Source organism: Enhydra lutris, unplaced genomic scaffold, assembly GCF_002288905.1.
Source record: "Enhydra lutris kenyoni isolate GAN:26980312 unplaced genomic scaffold, ASM228890v2 scaffoldscaffold62, whole genome shotgun sequence".
Classification (NCBI taxonomy): Eukaryota; Metazoa; Chordata; class Mammalia; order Carnivora; family Mustelidae; genus Enhydra; species Enhydra lutris.
This window is the reverse complement of record NW_019154146.1, coordinates 2,190,873-2,209,495: the sequence shown is the minus strand read 5'-3', so window position 1 is coordinate 2,209,495 and position 18,623 is coordinate 2,190,873. Positions and strand designations below refer to the sequence as shown.

General features: G+C 59.4%; 1 protein-coding gene across 1 annotated transcript; it reads right to left on the bottom strand.

Moving 5' to 3' along the window:
- Window positions 1-1,598: 1,598 nt before the first annotated feature.
- On the bottom strand, window positions 1,599-18,421 carry LOC111158752 (unc-93 homolog A). Its single transcript, XM_022521004.1, has 8 exons — window positions 18,335-18,421; window positions 14,821-15,002; window positions 13,594-13,823; window positions 11,909-12,034; window positions 10,253-10,464; window positions 8,473-8,608; window positions 7,348-7,479; window positions 1,599-1,864 (listed from the first exon to the last, which is right to left on the bottom strand). Exons 1-8 carry the CDS (start codon window positions 18,419-18,421, stop codon window positions 1,599-1,601), a joined length of 1,371 nt encoding a protein of 456 aa, XP_022376712.1.
- Window positions 18,422-18,623: the final 202 nt, after the last annotated feature.

Here is an 18,623-nt window from a genome sequence, read left to right as displayed (position 1 = left end):
AGAGGGAAAACACACACGAGATTCAGAGAACGTGAAGACTCGGTCTTGTGGAGCCCACGGAGGGCTCAGGAAGTTACAGAATTCTGTGTGGGCCCGGGAGGGCAGGAATGCTTTGGAAGGAGAGACGCAAGGGGGAGGCCTGGCCCGTCCGGAGGTGGAGGAGAGAAGAGGAGGGTGTGAGGTAGGTGGTGGGTCCACGAGGCCACGGAGGAGGAGGTGAGCCCACTGGAGGGGAACCGCGGGGCCAGTGAAACGGGCTCAACTTGTACTGAATGAGGGAGGGGGGGCAGGGTTTGGCAGGAATTTCATGGAGAGACCCAGGAATGGGTGAACGATTCCTTGAATTATTGATAGATTTTCTTCACTTGACAAACAGTCACGAGGTGCCTGTTAATACCGTATCGCAGCACAGTAAGCTCAAGGTTCAGTGGGGGGAGATGCTGAGACAACAGTACGGCAGGATGGAAGTTGCTTGGCCAGTGAGGACGGCCCGCCTGAGCTGGGTGCACGGGTGTGGGGGCTGGAAGGTTCTCAGGGTCAAGGAAGCCTGTGAGCAAAGGTCCAGAGCGAAGTGTCCGGAGAGGAGCCCGGCAGCCCCCGTGGGCCTCGGGGCTGGACTGCACTCGCCTCGTTGAAGGGGGTGTGTGTGTGAGGGATTTACACAGATGACAGGACTTTGTTAAAGGCCCGGAGGAGTGCGGGGCTGGCGTGCGGGCTGGGGCCAGAGGGACACCGTCCACAGGGAAGCAGGAGGTGTAGGAACGTGCAGAAGACTGCCTCCCGGGACTGAGGATGCCCGACGGCACCGCGGGGTGAAGGGGGAGGGAAGAGCCCAGGGACGCTGTCAGGGGGGCCGGGCGTGCTGAGCTTCAGGGAGAAGGAAGACGCCTCAGGAGGCGGCAGAGGCAGCGTTGGGGGGGGGTTAAAGACCACGAGGGTGGGGGCAGGCTGCGGCGGACGCGGGCTCCGAACGGACGGGGTGCGGGGCAGGCGCCAGATGCACCCACAGGCCGGGTCTACCGCGTCGTCAGCCTCCGCGTGGTAACCCCCTGCACTAGCTCCCCGACCCGACGTCCGCGGTGCGTGCGAGCTGCCAGTGCTCAGAACAGAAGCACCTGAGTGGGAGACACGTCTGCACTGCATTTATTTAGAAACTCATAGTCTGTAAACTTCGAGGGACAGTGACTCTCATCTGGCTTTGTCGCTCACTGACCTGGGGGTGTCTGCGGACTTGCCTGCGCTTCGGGTTACCCGTGGGTACGACTATAGCGTCACACGCACTGTCGTCACATCCTTCCGATTCTTAGGGACAGCAGCGCCCGTGGGCACAACAGCAGGTGGGAGCTGGGGGCTCTATCTACCCAAGCCCGGTGCCGCTGGCCGACGACGTCTCCCTTGCGTCTGGCGTTGAGGGATTGGATTCCTTCGCCCACACTCTCCATCCCCACCGGAGACACGGTGGGCTGCAAACTTGTCAGAAGAGAAAAAAACCATACAGAAGCAGGTAACTATGTGATGTGCTCAGGACGGCTGGAAACCGCTGACGCCGCTGGGAAGAATCATCTAGAAGCCCAGAGGCACGCGGGCGTGCGTCCCCGTCACATGGCCGTCTCCATAACCGCCTCCTCCGCTGGCTTTTTCTGTTCTGTGGCAGCTGGCCTGGCCAGGCTCTGGGCCTCCAGATACTCCACCGTCCCGTACGCCACCATGGCCAGGCTCAGGACGCCCAGGAGGATGTAGAGCTTGACGTTGACACACAGGAACGTGCTGTACCCAAATGCGACGGTGAAGCCCAGGGCCTCCCACAGGCGGTAGTTCGAGAAGGCGGCCTCCTTGTCCTTCTCGAACAGCACGCCGTAAAGCACTGTGGGGAGACACGGCATGAACACGTGGTTGTGAAACCTGAAAGTTTCCCATTATTGCTGAAAACAGGACAGCTTTCCTGCTGCCCAATTCTGTCAACAACATCAGGAACGTTTCCTTCTCAAAAAGACAGAATTGCGTTACGTTGGGGATTAGGGAAGTCTGGAGACAGTCTTTAGCTGTGAAGAACCAGGGCACATAAGAGAAATGCAGAACTTGTGCAGGGGGAGCCCTGGGGGGAGCCCCGTCCAGCCTGTCCCTCGGTGGGTGAGTACGCAGGAGAGTAAAGTAGGGCTCAGAGGCCCAACCTGGGTCAATGAGGCATGGCCCTTCACTGGAGTCTAAAAGCAAAGACACACGGGCAGCCCGAACACCAGGACCTCAGAACGTGACTGTGTTTGGAGCCAGGGCCTATAAAGAGGTGATGAAGGTAAACGAGGTCACTAGAGAGAGCCGTCATCCCACCACTAGTGTCCTTATAGGGACAGGGGTCAGGACACAGATGTGCACATAGGGACGACCATGTGGGGACACATGGAGAAGACGCAGTCTGCACAACAAGGGGAGACGCCTCAGCAGGGGCCAGCCTGCCCGCACCCGGCTCTCCGACCTCCAGCCTCCAGAACTGTAAGAAACAAAACATCTGCTGTGTAAGCCGTCCACCCGTTGCGCTCTGTGGACAGCCCGAGCAGGAGACCGTAGTCTGATAAGTGCTTCCAGAGGAAGGTCAATTACTGCTGTTCCAGTTTGCAGGATGGGAAAATGGTGGAGGTTCCTGGATGAGACCAGAAGCCCCTCTCCCGACCTGAGTAGGGTGGCTGATGGACGCTGAAAGCGCTCAGCGGAGACGTGCCCTTCCTACAGGATGGGCGGTGGTGGCAGGGAGGGCCCTAATGGACGTCAGTGCACAGTCCTTTGCCAGCTCTCTTCCTGTTCTTGCCTCTGCCCATTTCCTCCTCCCCACATTTCGCAGGGGAGGGACATAGGGAGGAGAAGCCTCTCCAGCCCTGGTTTGAGGCCAGCAGCGAGGTCTCCTACAATCCTGCCTGGAAATGTCAACGCCGACAAGGCCCTTGTTGGCATTTGGTTACTCAGCTGTTCACCTACCATGGGAGGAACCAGGAGGATGAGGCCATCAGAGAGACACAAGATCGGATATACATCATAAATGACTTCATGCACTTGGAAAACAAGAGGCCGTTTGGAAGGCTCAGAAGAAGGGGCTCTTCTTGTCCGAGACTGCGATGTGCCCGTTCTCACGAAAGCACACCCACGAGGGTCTAGTAACAGAATCTGGGATTTAGTGACTCCTAAGCTTATTTTAAAGTTTCTTATTTGTCTTTGTACAGACGGCCAGCAGGTACAGGAAAGATGTCCACCAGCTGGAAATGCCAATCAGAACCACAGTGAGACGCCACCTCACTCCTGCCAGAATGGCTAAAACCAACACCGCAGGAAACCACAGGCGTTGGCGAGGATGCGGAGAGAGCGAATGCTCCTGCACTGCTGGTGGGAATGCAGACGGGTGCAGACGCTCTGGAGAGCAGGGTGGAGGTTCTTCTAGACGTTAAAAATAGAGCTGCCCTATGGCCCAGAAATTGCACTACTGGGTATTTATCCAAAGATACAGAAATACTAAGGGTACATGCGCCCCTATGTTTATAGCAACATTATTTACAATCGCCCAGTTACAGTAGCAGTCAGCATCCAGCGACTGCTGCATGGGTGAAGACGATGTGGGTGTTTATACGCAACGGAATGTTATTCGGCCACAAGAAGGAATGAAACCTCACCATTTTTGGGGGGAAGGGGCAGATGAGGATGGGGAGAGAGACTCTCAAGCAGGCCCCACACCCAGTGCAGAGCCCCTTGCGGGGCTTGATCTCACGACCTTGAGATCACGACCTGAGCCAAAATCAAGGGTTGGATGGTTAGGCAGTGGTATATGGGGACATTCTGTACAGTCTTTGCGACTTTTCTGTAAACTCAAATTATTCTAAAATAAAAAGTTTATTTAAAAGAAAAAAAGCCTTGCTCCTGCCTCGTCCTCCCCAGGAAGGCACGGGTGGGAGTGACCAGAAGCTGACCTCTGACCACGTGTGAGGGTGTGGACGTGCCATCGGGCCGTCCTGTTTGCTTGGAGAAGATGGGCCGGTGACCTGAGGCTGTAACGGGGTCACGTTTTCTGTGTTAATCAACACAGACAGCCCTCTGGCCGCTTATGCCGCAGAAGCGTATTTTTAGACCAGAAATTCTGAATCTCAAACACCGGGCAGCGGAGGGAGGGGTTCAAACACCGGGCAGCGGAGGGAGGGGTTGCTATGGCAACGGTGCCGTCTTTGCTGAACCGTTGGAACAAATGAATAGATGGGGGTCCGCGGCCCAGATCGGCAGCCCCGAAGGCTGCAGGAGCCCTGGAGCCCCGTGGGAGCGCTCGGGCCTCTGGTCGGCCTCTGAGTCAGGTTTTAAACAGAGAAGCCGTGGCGGAGAGGAGGGCTAAGTTGCATGGAACCGAGTTCAGGCTCAAGAATTAGGAAAGGGCAGGACTCGCCTCGCCTATCCTCCCAGACCAGAGACACGCGTTCGGGGAGACTGAGGGGAGACACCAACCTGCTGTTTAGGAAACCAAAACCAACAGAGCGCTCTCGTGGGGCGCGGCAGAGGGCGCACACTAGGACCTGGGGACGGGCGCTGCAGGGACGCGTGTCCGCGGGGAGCCCGGCGCGGTCAGCACGTGCGGGACTCAGGGATGAAAGTGCCCATCCCCGCGAGGAGGACTGAGAGCTCAGACTCCGGAAGAAATCCTCAAGCAACGACAAGAACAATTTTCCCCAATAGCCGATGTGTCCTTGAAAAAAATGACTTTTTGTCTGCACGAAAAGACAGAAATAACTCCTTTCACATCTGTGCCCCTATTCCAGGGGGTCTGGCTTCAGGCCACCCGCTGTGCTGGACCATCCCAGGCTTCGCCGGGCCTCACCGAACCCCGTCTGCACAACCTTGACAAGGCTCGACCTGCCAGGCTCTTCCGTCCTCGGCAAGAAAAGGACGGTGAAAGACGTCACCATTCCTGTGTCTCCGGGAAAAGAAAGCCAAGCATTTCCACGGCAGTCGTCCGGAACATGTAGAGGATTATGCCTGGGGTGTTCTGGGACCCCCTCCCCCCGTCCCCTGCCTGACATGTAACGTGTAAACACTTGAAAAGCTCCCGTGAGCTTGGAGGCATCGCCTGACACTGTGGGAGGCAGGACAGCGTGCGTGTGCGCTCGGGAACGCCCTGCGGCTCTCACACCTGCACGCGGAGGCCCAGAGAAATTCTCTCCTGATGTTCCCGGAGGACGTGGCCTGACCCGGCTCACAGTTCTGGGCTGCCCAAAAAGTAAGGGTGTTTCCATCTTCCATTCCTCACGGAATCAGCACGTCTCTGCAGGGACCCTCCAGCCCAGCCTGTGACAGTGTCCGTCCCTGCTGCAACCGCGTCCGATCACGGCCCGGAGTTCACACGCGCTTGTCAGTGGCTTCGGGAGTTTAGCAAAGACACCTGCACCCACGGGGCCGTTGGGAGGCCGGGAAGTCTGGACCCCTGACTCCCGCAGCACCGGATTTGTACAAAGACGTTTTTCCAGCTGTTCTGTGAGCCGGCCACAACGCAGCTCGCAAGGAAGGGGCCACCGTGGGGACACCGAGGCCACGGTGACCGAGGTCCTGTGTGCTCCTCCCTGGAGGCAGGGGCAGCGGCCAGGCCCCTGCCCTTGTGTTGTCTGTGGATTGGCCTGACCCACTTTCTAGACCCCACGCGTTTCCCGGCTTGGGGCCGGGCAGTGATGTCACCAGGGGAAGAGGCTCTCCTCGGAGCCAAATCCCTGGGCCCGGCACCGGCTGCCCGTCCAGGCTGGAGATGGGCCTGTGAGAAATGCGGGCTCTTACTTTCACTCACCTCCCAGAATGGAAGCCCTCAGCCACCGGCCTTACACGCATGCTGCCGCACCCCTGCGCCCTGCCTCTCTTCGTGGCGTCTCCGACACCCCTCAGCCACGGCTCATCTCACCACGGAGAGCAAGACCCACGGCTGACACAGGCACCCCCCAGACACCCCACCCACACGGCTGCTGCTGCTGCCCACATCAGCCCCTGCTCCGATGGCCGCTGGGCCTTCCAGTCTCCCGCTGGTGTGCCTGGACCCACCGCTGCTGTGTGGTGACCATGACGTCCCTCCCGCAGGCGGCCCTCCACGCACAGCTCCCTGCCCAGAGCCTGAGCGGTGAGCCCTACACACAACCACGTCTTAGAGCTGCGTCCCCCAGCACCGTCCTCTCTCTGCTCTGCTTGTCTGCCCTTCATACCCCATCCTGGGATGCCGCACCCGAGGCCACATGCGTCCCCCTCCCCCGAGCTGGCCCTGTCACTTCCTGCTCCACCCACTTCCCCTCTCCTCCTGCTCCGCGCCACGTCCCCCTCGATGCCGCTCTGTTTGTCTTCCCCAAGTGAACGCAGCAGCTCCCTGTCCCCCCATAACCCGAAGGGGCTGACCTTGCCGTTTCCCACCTGGACCCTTTCTGTTAATTGTCCCAACGGGGAGCAAATCGAGACCCCTCCCCAGGCAGCCTGGGCCTCCATCAGGCCCCCAGCCTCTCCATCTCACCCCCAGCACCTGGCCCAGCCTGTCCCCTCCGCATGTCCCATCTGCTATGGCCAGAACACTTGTGTCCCCCAAATTCATACGGTGAACCCTAACCCCAAGGTGTCCGTGTTAGGAGGTGTGGCCTCTGGGGGGCGACGAGGTCTTAAGGGGGAGCCCTTACGAGTTGGATTTGTGTCCTTGTAAGTCTCCAGAGAGCTCCCGTGTCCCTCCCGCCAAGTGAGGAACAGTGAGAGAGGAGAAGGCGTCTCCACAAGCCAGGAAGTGGCCTCTGGCGACCCAGACTCTGCGCCGCGGTCTCAGACTTGCAGCCCTCCTCCCAGCTCCCCGGCCTCCCATCTGCAGCCCGGCCCCAGGACAGTCAGCCAGGCCCTGACTCAGGCTTGACCTCCAGACAAGCCGCACTGACCGGCCCTCAGTTCCCCAAAGACTGCGGCCCGGTCCCAGCGCCCCTCCTGGCAGCTATCACAGTGACCTGCCCGTCTTCCGCTCAGCTTTCTCCCCGTCGGGGCCGAGGGTGCCTGGAGGCCTCTCCAGCCCCATGGCTCCAGCACCCAGCACTGCCGTGTCACTGCACAGGGGCGCTCTCCAGACGGAGAGCCACGAGGGGACCGCCATTCTTAGGGAAGAAAGCTGTCCCGTGGGTCATTTCCCTCTTTCACGTCCTGGGCCTGAATAGATGCTCCAGTCCAGGCCGGCGCCCAGAGCACCCTTGGTCCCGTTTGCCTCCTGCTCTAGGCTCGCTGCAGGTGCCGCCTCCCCAGGGGGCCCTGGGAGGGTGGGTCCCCCGCCTGCCACGTGTCCCCCACGCTGGCCCAGGTACGGACCCCCGGGGGGAGACTCACCATTGTTCTGTGTCTGCCAGACGGCGTCGGCCACGCCCCAAAGCCCAGAGAAGACGAAGAACACGGCCAGCTGGCGGGGGTCAGGTCTCCACAGCAAGAGGGCAACGATGCAGGACAGGTGGGTCACCGCACCTGCGGGCGCAGAGGGCGGACACCGGCAGGAAGTGAGCGTAGCCCCGGGGAGGTGCGGACCAGGCAATGCTCAAGGAGCCTCTTGTTCGCTTCAACGTGTAAGTAATGTTCCCAGAAACGCTCCCAACCGCCCTCCGCCGCTGGAGGCTGACACCGAGCGCGCCGGCAGACCCGGGAGTGCGCCCTTCACAGCCCCTCGCCGCTGCGCGCCGGGTGGGGGGGCCGCTCTGCCCACCTTCGCCCCAACCCCGGCAGCGGGGCTGGGCCATGAGCCCCTGGACCTTGCAGGGGGTCTCCTTGTGCTCCAGACGAAGAGACCCCAGAGTGACAGCAGGGGGAGTCGTTGACCCCTGGACTTGCGGTGAGTGCTGGGGGCGCGGGGACGGTGCTGGGCTCCCCAGCAGGTGAGGATGTGAATGGAGAGGTGGGCAGAATCCCCCAGGCTCGCTCCTCCTGACTTGACACCCGTGTCGTGAGTTCTGGCCTCGTGATTCCTGTGGGCACTGTGGCATCTAGGACGACGGGTCAAAGGGAGACACTCGCCGCGTTCGCCGTGGCTGTGTGGTCCGGGGCAGCTCACTACCTGCTTTGTTCCTGAATTCCCTCATCTGTAAAGTGGGCAGTGTCCCCTCCCCAGGGCGACCCGAAGGATGAAATGGAGAAACCTAGTCTGATGACGTGGCCCCGTGGGGCGTCGACTAGTGTTTGTGGCCTCTTTGCTGTGTCCCCGCCACAGCCACGTGAGACCTGGACTGGGCGGCCTGGTCGTGGTCTCGTCAATGCCCCGGCTATCCATGCTGCTGTGAATCTTCCCTTCTGAGAGACCAGAGGGTGAGGTGCGCTTAGAGCACAGTCTTGTCCTGACGGGCGAGGACGGGAAGCCTCCCACAGGGCCGCGCACACTCAGCCCGCACCCCTCGCTGAGCCCCGCGTGCCCTTCCGCCTGCCTGCCCGCTGCCGCTGCCGCCCGCAAGGGGCCACGGGTCCGCCTACCCAGCGCGTAGAGCGCGATCCTGCCTGTGTGCTGGGAGAGCCTTCCGTACAGCAGGGAGCACAGTGCGTTGGTGGCCGAGAAGCAGATCATCACATACCCGACAAACTGGATCCCGAGGGCGCAGGTGGTGTAGGACTGCGGGGGAAGCACAGGGCACATTACGTGGCCGCGCGGGGTGCGGTGGTGGGTCTGGGTCAGGGATGCGGGTGGTGCTGGCACGAGTTCTGCCGTGGGACAGCGGCCGTGCTGGGTTGGCCCGGACCTTCATCTAGGCCTCGAGGCGGCCAGGGGAGGACAACATGCCCAAACCGGGTGGGAACGAGCGAGGACGGGCCCTGCACCCGGTCGTCCCCACACATCCTTCACCGTGTGTTGCGGAGGTCCTGTGAGCTGCGTGAGGATCTGGGCAGCTCTGGCTCCATTCACCGCGCACTGACAGAGCTGGGCAGGACGAACGGGGGGAGCACAGAGGACTCTCGGGGCAGCAGAGCCTCCCCGTGTGACACCGTGATGGTGGACACGTGTCCTTACGCACGTGTCCATACCCAGGGAACGCAAGCACCAGGAGTGACCCCTGACGTGGGCGATGAAGATGCATCATGGCAGGTTCACGGGTGGGAACAAATGTCCCCTCTGGGGCAGGACACTGATAGTGGGGAGGCTAGGCCTGTCTGGGGCCGGCAACGTGGGGCCCTCGGCTCCTTCTGTCCACCGTGCTGGGCCCCAGAAACAGCTCCGCAAATAAAATTCCGATAGAAAAGCAGCAGATGTGAAGGAAACGAAGGGACTCTCTGTGCAGACAGGAGGAAGGGAGTGTTCCTGCACCCGACGGCCTGGGTACTGAGCGACCCCGGCATGGACCCGGGACAGCCCGTGCCGCCACTGTCCCCAGGCAGAATCAGGACAGACGCACAAATGAGTGGGCTGGACAGAAGCTCTGCTGCTTTGGGACGGTGGGGGCCGTGGCTGAGTCACATGCCACGTGGCCAACAGCAAGGCCCACGGGAGGACTTTGGCCAAGTGCTAAAGGACTGTTCTGTCATTTTTGTCCTCAGTCTTTGGAACTCCAAGACTCTCCATCAAGACTGTCCCTGGAGCAGGGGGTGCCAGAGAGAACCCAGGACACACGCATCCTGCACAGGGTGTATGTGTCCTGAAAGAGCTGGGTTCACCAGAAATTCGGATTTAACTGGGCATCTGGCTAGCTTGGCACATTGGCTCGTCTACCTGGGAGCAAACTGCAATGGGCACGAAGCAAGAGAAGTTTTCTGGTCAAGGAAAGGCAACCCTCAAAGAGCGGCCTTGCTCCCGGCTCTCGGCCCCTCAGCTCCCCAGCCCCAACCAGCACTTTCAGAAGAAGGTGTCTCTGTTCTCTACTACCCCCATCTGAGGCATCCCTCCCAGGGCACCCCATGACCATCTTCAGGACAGGACACCACACGGTGGGGAGCCCCGGGGGACAGGTGTCTCTGCTGGCTTGCCCCTGAAGAGGCCTTCCCTGTGCACACAGTGGGCAGGCCGGCATGGCACAAGGACATGCTCTACGTGATGGCTCCCGGAGCGCTTGGGCCCTTGCCCTGAAGACACATCTCCAGTGATAGCCAGTCCCCGGAGTCAAGGCCAAGCTCTAGGGGGAACGGGGAAGAGACTGGACGCTGAGCTTCTAAACCCTGAACCTGCTCTCCGGCCCCAGAGGCTGCGCCCCCCACTTGGCCCACGGGCAGGGGGCCCTGAGACACGCGGGTGCTGGGGTGCGCATCCTGATGGGCTCCTACGTACCCTGGTGTAGTCGCCCGCGAGGAAGGCTTGCTCGAACCCGCTGTACACCGGCAGCAGCACCAGCAGACGAAGGCGCTTGTCTCGAAGAAGCCTGAAGGTCGACAGGAGGGTGAACCAAAAAGGTAATTTCTTCTCTCCTTTGCCTTCCTGCTGAGCGTCCTTGATGGGTTCGAGGAACACGGCTATGAGCAGGACCGCCAGGACGCCGCTGCCTGGAGGGGACACAGAGGGCAGGTCTGGGGCGCTCTCAGGAGCCGGGGTCTCCCGGTCGCTCCTTCTCTCTCCTTTGGGGCATCGGGTTCAGATCCTGGTTTGAGGGAAACGAGGCTGCCCAGCCTGAGCAGGGCCTCTGGCCTGCGCCGCACACCCCACGAGGCCGGGGTCCTCTGCGGCCCTCACCGCCACGGTTCCCCTCGTCCGCACCCGCAGGCGGCTCCCAGCGACGGACAGTCCCCCTTCTCGGGACCGCGGGTCCTCCGCGGCTATTGTTTGCCGAGCGTGACGGTCACCCACAGGCCTCAGGCGGGGAACTGCGACCCGAGCGCCGGGGGTGCCACACACATGCCGACGATAGGAGGTGCCTCATTTACCCGCTGCGGTGGGGTATCTGCGTGGGGGGCAGCTGGGCGAGACCGATCCACCGTGCAGGGCCGCTGAGTTCAGAGAGGAAGGGCGTGACGTGGCGGTCACACCTGCCACTCGTGTCCAGGAACTACCGGCCACAGGGGTGGTCTGCGGGGGGAGTAGCGAGGAGGAGGGACGGGGGGCTTTCCCTCTCACCGTGGCGCGTTCTGAACCACGTGAGTGGGCTGACAGCTGTCCGCCCCAGAGGGACACCTGCGCCCACCTAATCCCACAGACGTGACGGCCCCTCTTTCTGCACCACGCACCCCGGTGTTAAGTGGATCGAGGGCTGGTGTTTCTTCCTTTCCCTCTTTGCCCTGAAGTCTCCTCAGTCCTTCCTGGCTTTGTGACACCTGTGTGCCTGTCCCGGGTTTCTCCTCTCCCCCACACCAATGGCACTCAGTGCCCGGGGAGCTGAGGGTTCTTCCAAGAGCCGATGCCTTCCTCGTTTCCCTGAAAGGCAGTGAAAACCCTTCGGAACGAGTTTCAGCCACGATTTCCAGTCTAATAGCTTAGACCCGTCAGCCTCTAAAGGTGACCTGAATTATTTTTTTCTCTTTGCTTCATCTCACCAGCCTGATGTGGCACTGTGAGTCCTGCCACGACGTGCTGGCTGGGCGCTCCCAAGCCCGCCGCGCTTACAGACCAGCCCTCTCCGGAGGTGTGGGCAGAGCCGGTGGAGGCGCACAGAGGAGGGGAATGTCGCACAGGGGCTGGGGTGCAGAGAGCACGTTCCTGTGGCCGGGGCTGGTCCTCGAGACCTACTGTCCTCGTCCCTGTGACTTTGGAACAGGTTTTCTAACTTGGTTAACAAAACCACAGATAAACACCTGTGGCTACTGGCTACTGTATTGAACTTTGCAAAAGAAAAACGATCCTATCGTGGTAGGGAACTGTTAGACCGCCCTGTTCCGCTGTCTTTGATTCCATCTGAAGAACACCGGATGACCCAGCTGAACTCGTTTTGCAGGAATATTTGCACTTTGGGAAGACACTCGTTCCGCAGGGACTCCACCCGCGGTGAGCACGTACCTGTGTAGATACCAAGCAGCGTGTAGATGAGGGTCTGCGAGGGACGCTGCGTGCTGTTGGTGGACGCCGTGGCCATCAGGCAGTCACTGGCCCCACAGAACAGGAGCTGCTCCTCGGGGATGGCCTCTGTGCCATCGGAAGCAAAAAGGTGACGTGAGAACACAGGGAACCGATAGGACAAGGGGCCCGAGTAAAGAAGCACAGAGCTAACAGGAGCCCGGACACCCCGTAGCCGAGAGTCACGATAGGTCAAAGTCAGGGGCTTGTCTGACCATGTACCTCCAAACACGCTTGCTTCCGGGCACACATCTGTGTGTGTGATTTTACACAGACACATGTGCCATAAAGGCTGCCTGCTTGTGTGACTTTCTGCACATAATGAAAATGCTCAACGTTTCCAACCTAACCAAGAAGGAGTAGGTACATTGACGTGAGAGCAGGTGTTGGACGGAACTGCTGGGCCTGTCTGAGATTCCTCAGTAGCCATTCCGTGACCTTGGGCAGGTCGATGCCCGCCTCTTCTGAGTGTTACATTTCCTATCTGCTAGAAGAACAAAAGGTGCACCTTCCGCGAGTCTCTGACCCCATCAGAGTCTCTGGAGAGAGCAGGGAGACGCCGTGCAAGAAAGAACATTTGTCATAGCAGAAATTTCCTCACATAGAACTTGGCTGCTGAGATCCGCAGCACGGAGACTGAGCGGGGGTGGGAGGGAGGCTGAGAAGCCTCAGGGGGATCTGGGGATGCCTCACTCCTTGGAGTCTGGGTCCGGAGACCCCTTGGAGAATGAAGCTCGCTTGTCTGGTGTCTTTAAAAGTAAAGATGTTCACTCCATTTTGTACCAGTCACGTGTTAGAGACTGGAGCTTAATCCCAGTTCCTGTTAGGGTCTGTCAAGGTCAGCAATGAGTAAAGGCGGGCCTCCATCCACCTGAGGGCCCTTCTTCCGACGCACTTAGCAACTGATAACATCGCGTGAGAAGCAGGAGGAGGATTTTGGAGTTTTGCGAAGGTGGGACTTTATAGGGGATGGCAGGGTGGAGGGCCAGGACAGAGATAGGCGTAGTCCCGATAAGAGTCAGGAGTCAGGACTGACCCTCACCCCAACCCATGAATTAGGTTTGTGGGTGAGAATTGGTGACATTTATTTCCTCTGCCCTCGGTTTAAATCCTCAGACATCAAAGGGTGCGGACATTAAACAAATACACGTGTTATAGTCATGTCCGGCCAAGGTCAGGTCAAGACGTGAGTTAAGTCATCAGCCGTCAAATGTTGAATCAGTCAAGAGACAACTGGTCTTAGTGGGACATTTGAGACACTGGACAGTGGAGCGGTTTAGTGGGACAGTAAATCAGTTGAGCCTGTTCTTGGTCTGAAAGGACGGTGATGACTCCGTGAACCCAAGTTCCACTGGCAGTGGCCTCCATTTCCCCCGGGCACTGTTCTGCAAGCGTTCCCCCTGCCTCCGGGAGGGCAGGGCCAGCAAGGCTGGAGAATTTGTGGACAAGACCGACCCCCAGAGCTGCACAGACTGTCCTGGAGAAGAGCTGGGCACAGGAGAGGCTGGGGCCCAGGCGGTCGAGAACCATGTCAGGCGGTGCACCTGCCCTTGTCGTGGAATAAAGACGCGTGTGAGCGGGATGGGGGGCCCTCTCAGGGGCCATCACTGAGCCCCGTGCCCTTTTACCTTGCGTGGGCGTCTGGCCAAACACCAGGGAGGAGATCAGGTTGCCCCACACGCCGGACGACTGGAATATGAGAAAGAAGATGCCGAAATACTGGTTCACCACGTCTCGGCCAACTTTTCCCACCTTCTCTGCTTGCGTGTTTCCCATGATGGTGAGGTACGTGCACTGGGCGGACCACAGTGGGGCTGCTCCGAGACCCAGCACTATGGAGGTGGGAATCAAGGTGTACCTGCGAGATAAAAGGCAGACAGTGTCCCTTCCTCCTCCGTTCTCCCCTGCCTCTGTGGAGAAGGAGACTCCATGCCTCGTCCTCACTAAGCTTTACCATGCTTGTGGATTAGCCAGATCAATGGGTTCCCCATCCATCGCCCGCAGAGAAATGACCAGACCCACTGCTCTTTCTGGTTCAGGTTCATTTGCAAGAGAGAAATTCACTGCCAGGGAACTTCCTTGCGTTTGAAAGCAACTACCAATGAGCTGGTACAAGTAAGGCTGAGTCTCTAACAGCTAATGTCGAAAATGACTGATTTTTTGAATCCCTGACTGGCTGGTTGGCTGGTTTACCCTCTTCACTGAAGGCTCCATATGGAACCACTACAGCAGGATGAAAGAGAAGACTGTGAAGTCACTGGAATCGTCATGTCCTAGATGACAGTGGCCATCTCTCCGAAGAGATGCTTGACGGGTGTGTTCTTGGGAATAAGCGCGTGGGGCCAGTGCTCGTAGAGCTTGGTCCCGGAGGACCCCCTCCATCAGGGAGTAGGCGGAGCCCAGGCTGGGCCCCTGCACCAACTGCAGCCCTGCTGCGTCCACTTTCTGTGTTGCGGGGAGGGTATGGTTTGGGTCCACCGGTCACATTCTGCTAAATCCCCCGAAATTCACCCTGAACGCCAGGGACCAGTTCTCATCGCTGGGGACACAGAAGTGCCCTGGTGCAGGGAGGGGAGCTCTAGGCCCACAACAGACCTGAGGGAAGGTCAGGGCTGGGAACTGGGGGGAGAAGATGGGCCCGACCAAAGGGACAGAGACATCGAAAAAAATGGGAAGAAAGCCTCCACGTTATCCTGTCCAGAAGCAGAGAGGAAAGTCAGGAAGTGGCGCTCATGTTACAGGGGAGGCAACGGGGCATCCTCGGGCAGGTGCCAGCTGAGGGCTCGCGAGCAGCTGACCCTGAAGCCTGACCCAGGAGCCGGGTGGGAGGCGTGCGGGAGGCGTGCGGGCTGTACCAGCTGGCGTAGAAGTTGCCCAGGGAGAAGGCCACGTAGCAGCACATGGAGAGGACGATGGTCCACTTGCAGCCAAACTTCTTAATCAGGAGCGGCGGGAGGAACATGGAGGACAGGAGCACCCCGCCGTACAGCGTGCTGAGTGCCGTCACGCCCAGGCCTTCCTCGCTGTATAGGCTGCTCTGCGGGGGACAAAACCACCCTGGTCAGAGGGGCCGGCAGCCAAAGGAAAGAGCGCTGGGTCAGCACTGGGTTCCTGAGACCACCAGCAACAGGCTTTCCCTGGCCGGCGGCCCCTCCCAGCTGACAGGTACGGCGCTGGGGGAGCCAGCACAGTCCCAACTCTCTGTTGGGCAGGGGGAAAGCCCAGGGCCCACAGTGCTGGGGTTGTGGTGCGGCAGAGGGCCTCACACCTTCTGTGACATCTGCTTTATCTGTAGGACAGCTTTGCACGCCTCCCCTTTTAGGCTGAGAAATGGGTGCTGTTTTCCCCATGGGAGAGATAAGGAAGGGGACGTTGTCTCCTTGTAGCCTCATATGTGCGGCTAGACAGGCGGACTTTCACGTTCCTTCCTAGCTGCTGTGCCACCCCCCACCCCTGACATGACAATGTTCTGCGACAAGGGACCCTGCACTGGGCAGGTGCAGCCCCCGGCACTCCCTCACTGTCATTCCGTTCACTGTGGACCCGCACCCTTGGGCTGAGCTCTGACTCGGCCCAGCACCCACCACTCCGAGGTTCTCTCTTCTCCCTCGCTTCCTTTCCGGCCCCACCCCTCAACGTGTAGGACCTTCCTTGTTCTCACTTTCCAAAGGGCTCCCATTCTTCAAGGGCAGATCAAGGGTCTCCAAGGGCCCCTGAATAGCGCCATCCGCAGAGACCTCCACGTCGATCCTGCGCTGGAATGTCACCTGACCTCTAGCCCACACCACCTGGTGACCCGCGATGTCACCCCCGCTGACAATGATCCCTGAACACGGGAAATGTTCTGCTCTTTCTGGATCTCTCCCGATGCCTTGCTCAAAGCAGGGACATAATGGTATTTGTGGATTAACTGGAACTGAGCATAACCACAGCAGGTGCCACGAAAATTCTGAAATCTGGCTGGAAGATGGAAATTGAGCGCTTTGCTCTGAAGTGGGGGTTATCTGAAAATTCCCGCTTGTGTGGAGTCGGGGAGATGGCTCAGCCTGAGCCTTTTGCTTCCTTAATACAAATGTAGGAAATCCAGTGCTACTGAGCTCGGCTCCCCGCACGCTCGTGAGAAGGAAGCACGCAGCCTTTCTGTGCCCTGGAATTTCTCGTCCGCACACTCTGCTGCTGCAATCCGCAAAGGTATCTTGGTCACGAACAGTCAAATCTGACTGCAAACCACTGAAAAGGAAGACATATTTCAGTAGCCAAAGTGGGAATCAAATTTTAAAAGCAACCTTCTTTTCTATGTGAATGCCGGTGTTGAGATCCCTGTGTCTGCAAATGTCAGCAGAGCAGGGCGTGCAGAACAATCCAGAATACTGTGGGAGGATGGGTATGTGTGCCTGTGAGATCTGCATTAGGCAAGACCCACTCGCATGAGCAAGTAGGACGTTCACTCAAGTCACCCAGCAAATACATCCTTAAGCACTTGCCAGGAGAGGCCCTGTGCCCTGCTCTAGTGAAACCAAAGGGAATTACAGCAGCCCCGCCCTTCCAGGAGTGGACCCGAGCTGCCGGGGGTCAGGGACACCAGCAAACAGACCATTGCAATCGGGCCCTAGTCCTGCAAGGGGCGCTAGCCCAGGGCAGCCGGAAGACCGTCGAGAAGGCGTGAAGACCGTACGGGGATCGGGAGGACGAGCGGGTAATGGGAGGAGGGGAGGGGGTGCGGGAGGCAGGAATTGCGGGAGAGGAGCTGCCTGGGGCTCGTCCCAGGCTGAGAGGCAGCAGGGAACATCGTGCTGCTTTATCCAGAGCCGTGAAGCTCCTCTGGGGAGACGAGGCCGGGAAGCCTACCGGGCTGCCGAGGGAGGGGTGCCGGCTCCGGCCGGGGGAAGGGGTCGGATCTTCAAGCCCACGGAGAGCCTGGGGCAGGAGGAGCCTCTCTCCAGGAGAAGCTGGAGATTAGATGCAGCGCTGCCTTCAGGCCCTGGGTTAGCCATCGACTGCCTCCTGTGTGTCGAGCACTGTCTCAGTCAGGGGGACAAGGTCGTGGAGCAGTGACCGTCCTTCCAGCGTCGCGGAATCACGGGCATACTGCGGGGCCTGCCACAGCATCGGGGGAACACACACAGGTGTGCCCCTTCCAGAGTTCAGTCCCAGGGAGCAGGGAAAGGGGCGAAGGGGGTGACATCCAAGGGGAGAGCCCAGTGACTTGCAGGTGACCATTAGCCACAGGAGGGAGAGGGCACAGCTGCTACAGGGGGAGGCTGTATAGGTGTGCGCCTGGGTCCTGGCGGGAGTTCGGATCGGGGATGTCTGGGACCTGTGGGGATGCCTGGGACCATCTGTGCCACCCCTGGAGGCCTAAGAATGAACTTGACCAGATGAGAGCCAAAGGAAATGACAGGGACAGGCAGGAGCCTCCAACATCGTGGGGACGCAGCCATGCCTAAGGTCACATCTGTCCGTGTCATCTCATTCCCTCACCAGTAGGCCACTCCAGACTGGTGGAGACAATGGTCCCCGTTAAACCACGGTTACGTATTCAAGATCAGCACGCAAGGAAATATGGTGGGTTAGGGCTGGGATAGAAGGCAGAGAGGTGGGCAGGGCGGACTGCCCCACGCTAGAGCTGGAGGTCTGGTCCCCTAACATCTCTGCTCTTCCCAGGAAGAGGGGGTCTCCTCAGCACTGACCGTGATCACGGGCAGACCGGGGAGGACTTGGGTGTGCGGGGAACGGGGCCATCTGCTCTCCCTGAACTGCGGCCACTGTGCCAACTACACTTCAAAAAAACAAGACAAAACAAAACAAAACACCTATTTGGGGAAACATACAGCAAAACTACTCCCGGCACACACGGCCCCTGCCACAGCTGTTAGAGAGGCTCGAGGGAGAAAGACTGCTGTGGGGGACAGACTTACAGAGACGAATTTGTCCAAACTTTGTCCAAATTCACCATATTGCCTAACCAGGCTTAGAATCTAGAGTTTAGTGAAACCTGAAAAATTCCCATTACTACCCCAGCCACAAAGCCAAAGTTGTGAAACCATAGAATTCACCAAGACTCAACCTGTGTCTCTCCCTTTAACTATCCAAAGGCAAAGAATATCTTATCTCAACACTAACCCAAGACCCACACCCCAGTCCAAGGGTCAAGCGCACACTCCCTGACCTGCACACTCCCCGCCCTGTGGTCCTGCCGGGGTTGGGGAGGGGGCCGTGCTCGCTCGCGCGTGGGAACCGCCGCGGGAGAGGGAGTGGGAGCGAGGGGGTGCAGGAGAAATGCTCGGTTCCCGTCTTCCGCGGCCGTGGGGCTTCTTGGAGGCCAAGAGACAGACGCTCGCTCGCAAGTGTCCTCGCAAGCGTCCTTACCTGTAGGCTCTGCAGGCCTCCGTAGGCTGTGAAGAGAAGCAGAAACCCGAAAGACACCACGAGGACATTCCTCAGGCTTCTTTCCATCGTGCGGATTCACAGTGACAACCATCCGTGGGCACGCACACGCGTCGTCCCTGAAAGACACCGGCCGGAGAGCAGGGACGCCGTCTGTACCAGAAGCCCCGTTCCCTCTCTCTGTCCTCTGAGCGAGGCGTGCAGGTCAGCGAGGTCCTGGTGAGTCAATGGACTTAGTTATTGCAGAGGCCGGGGAGCGCCGTGGGGGGTG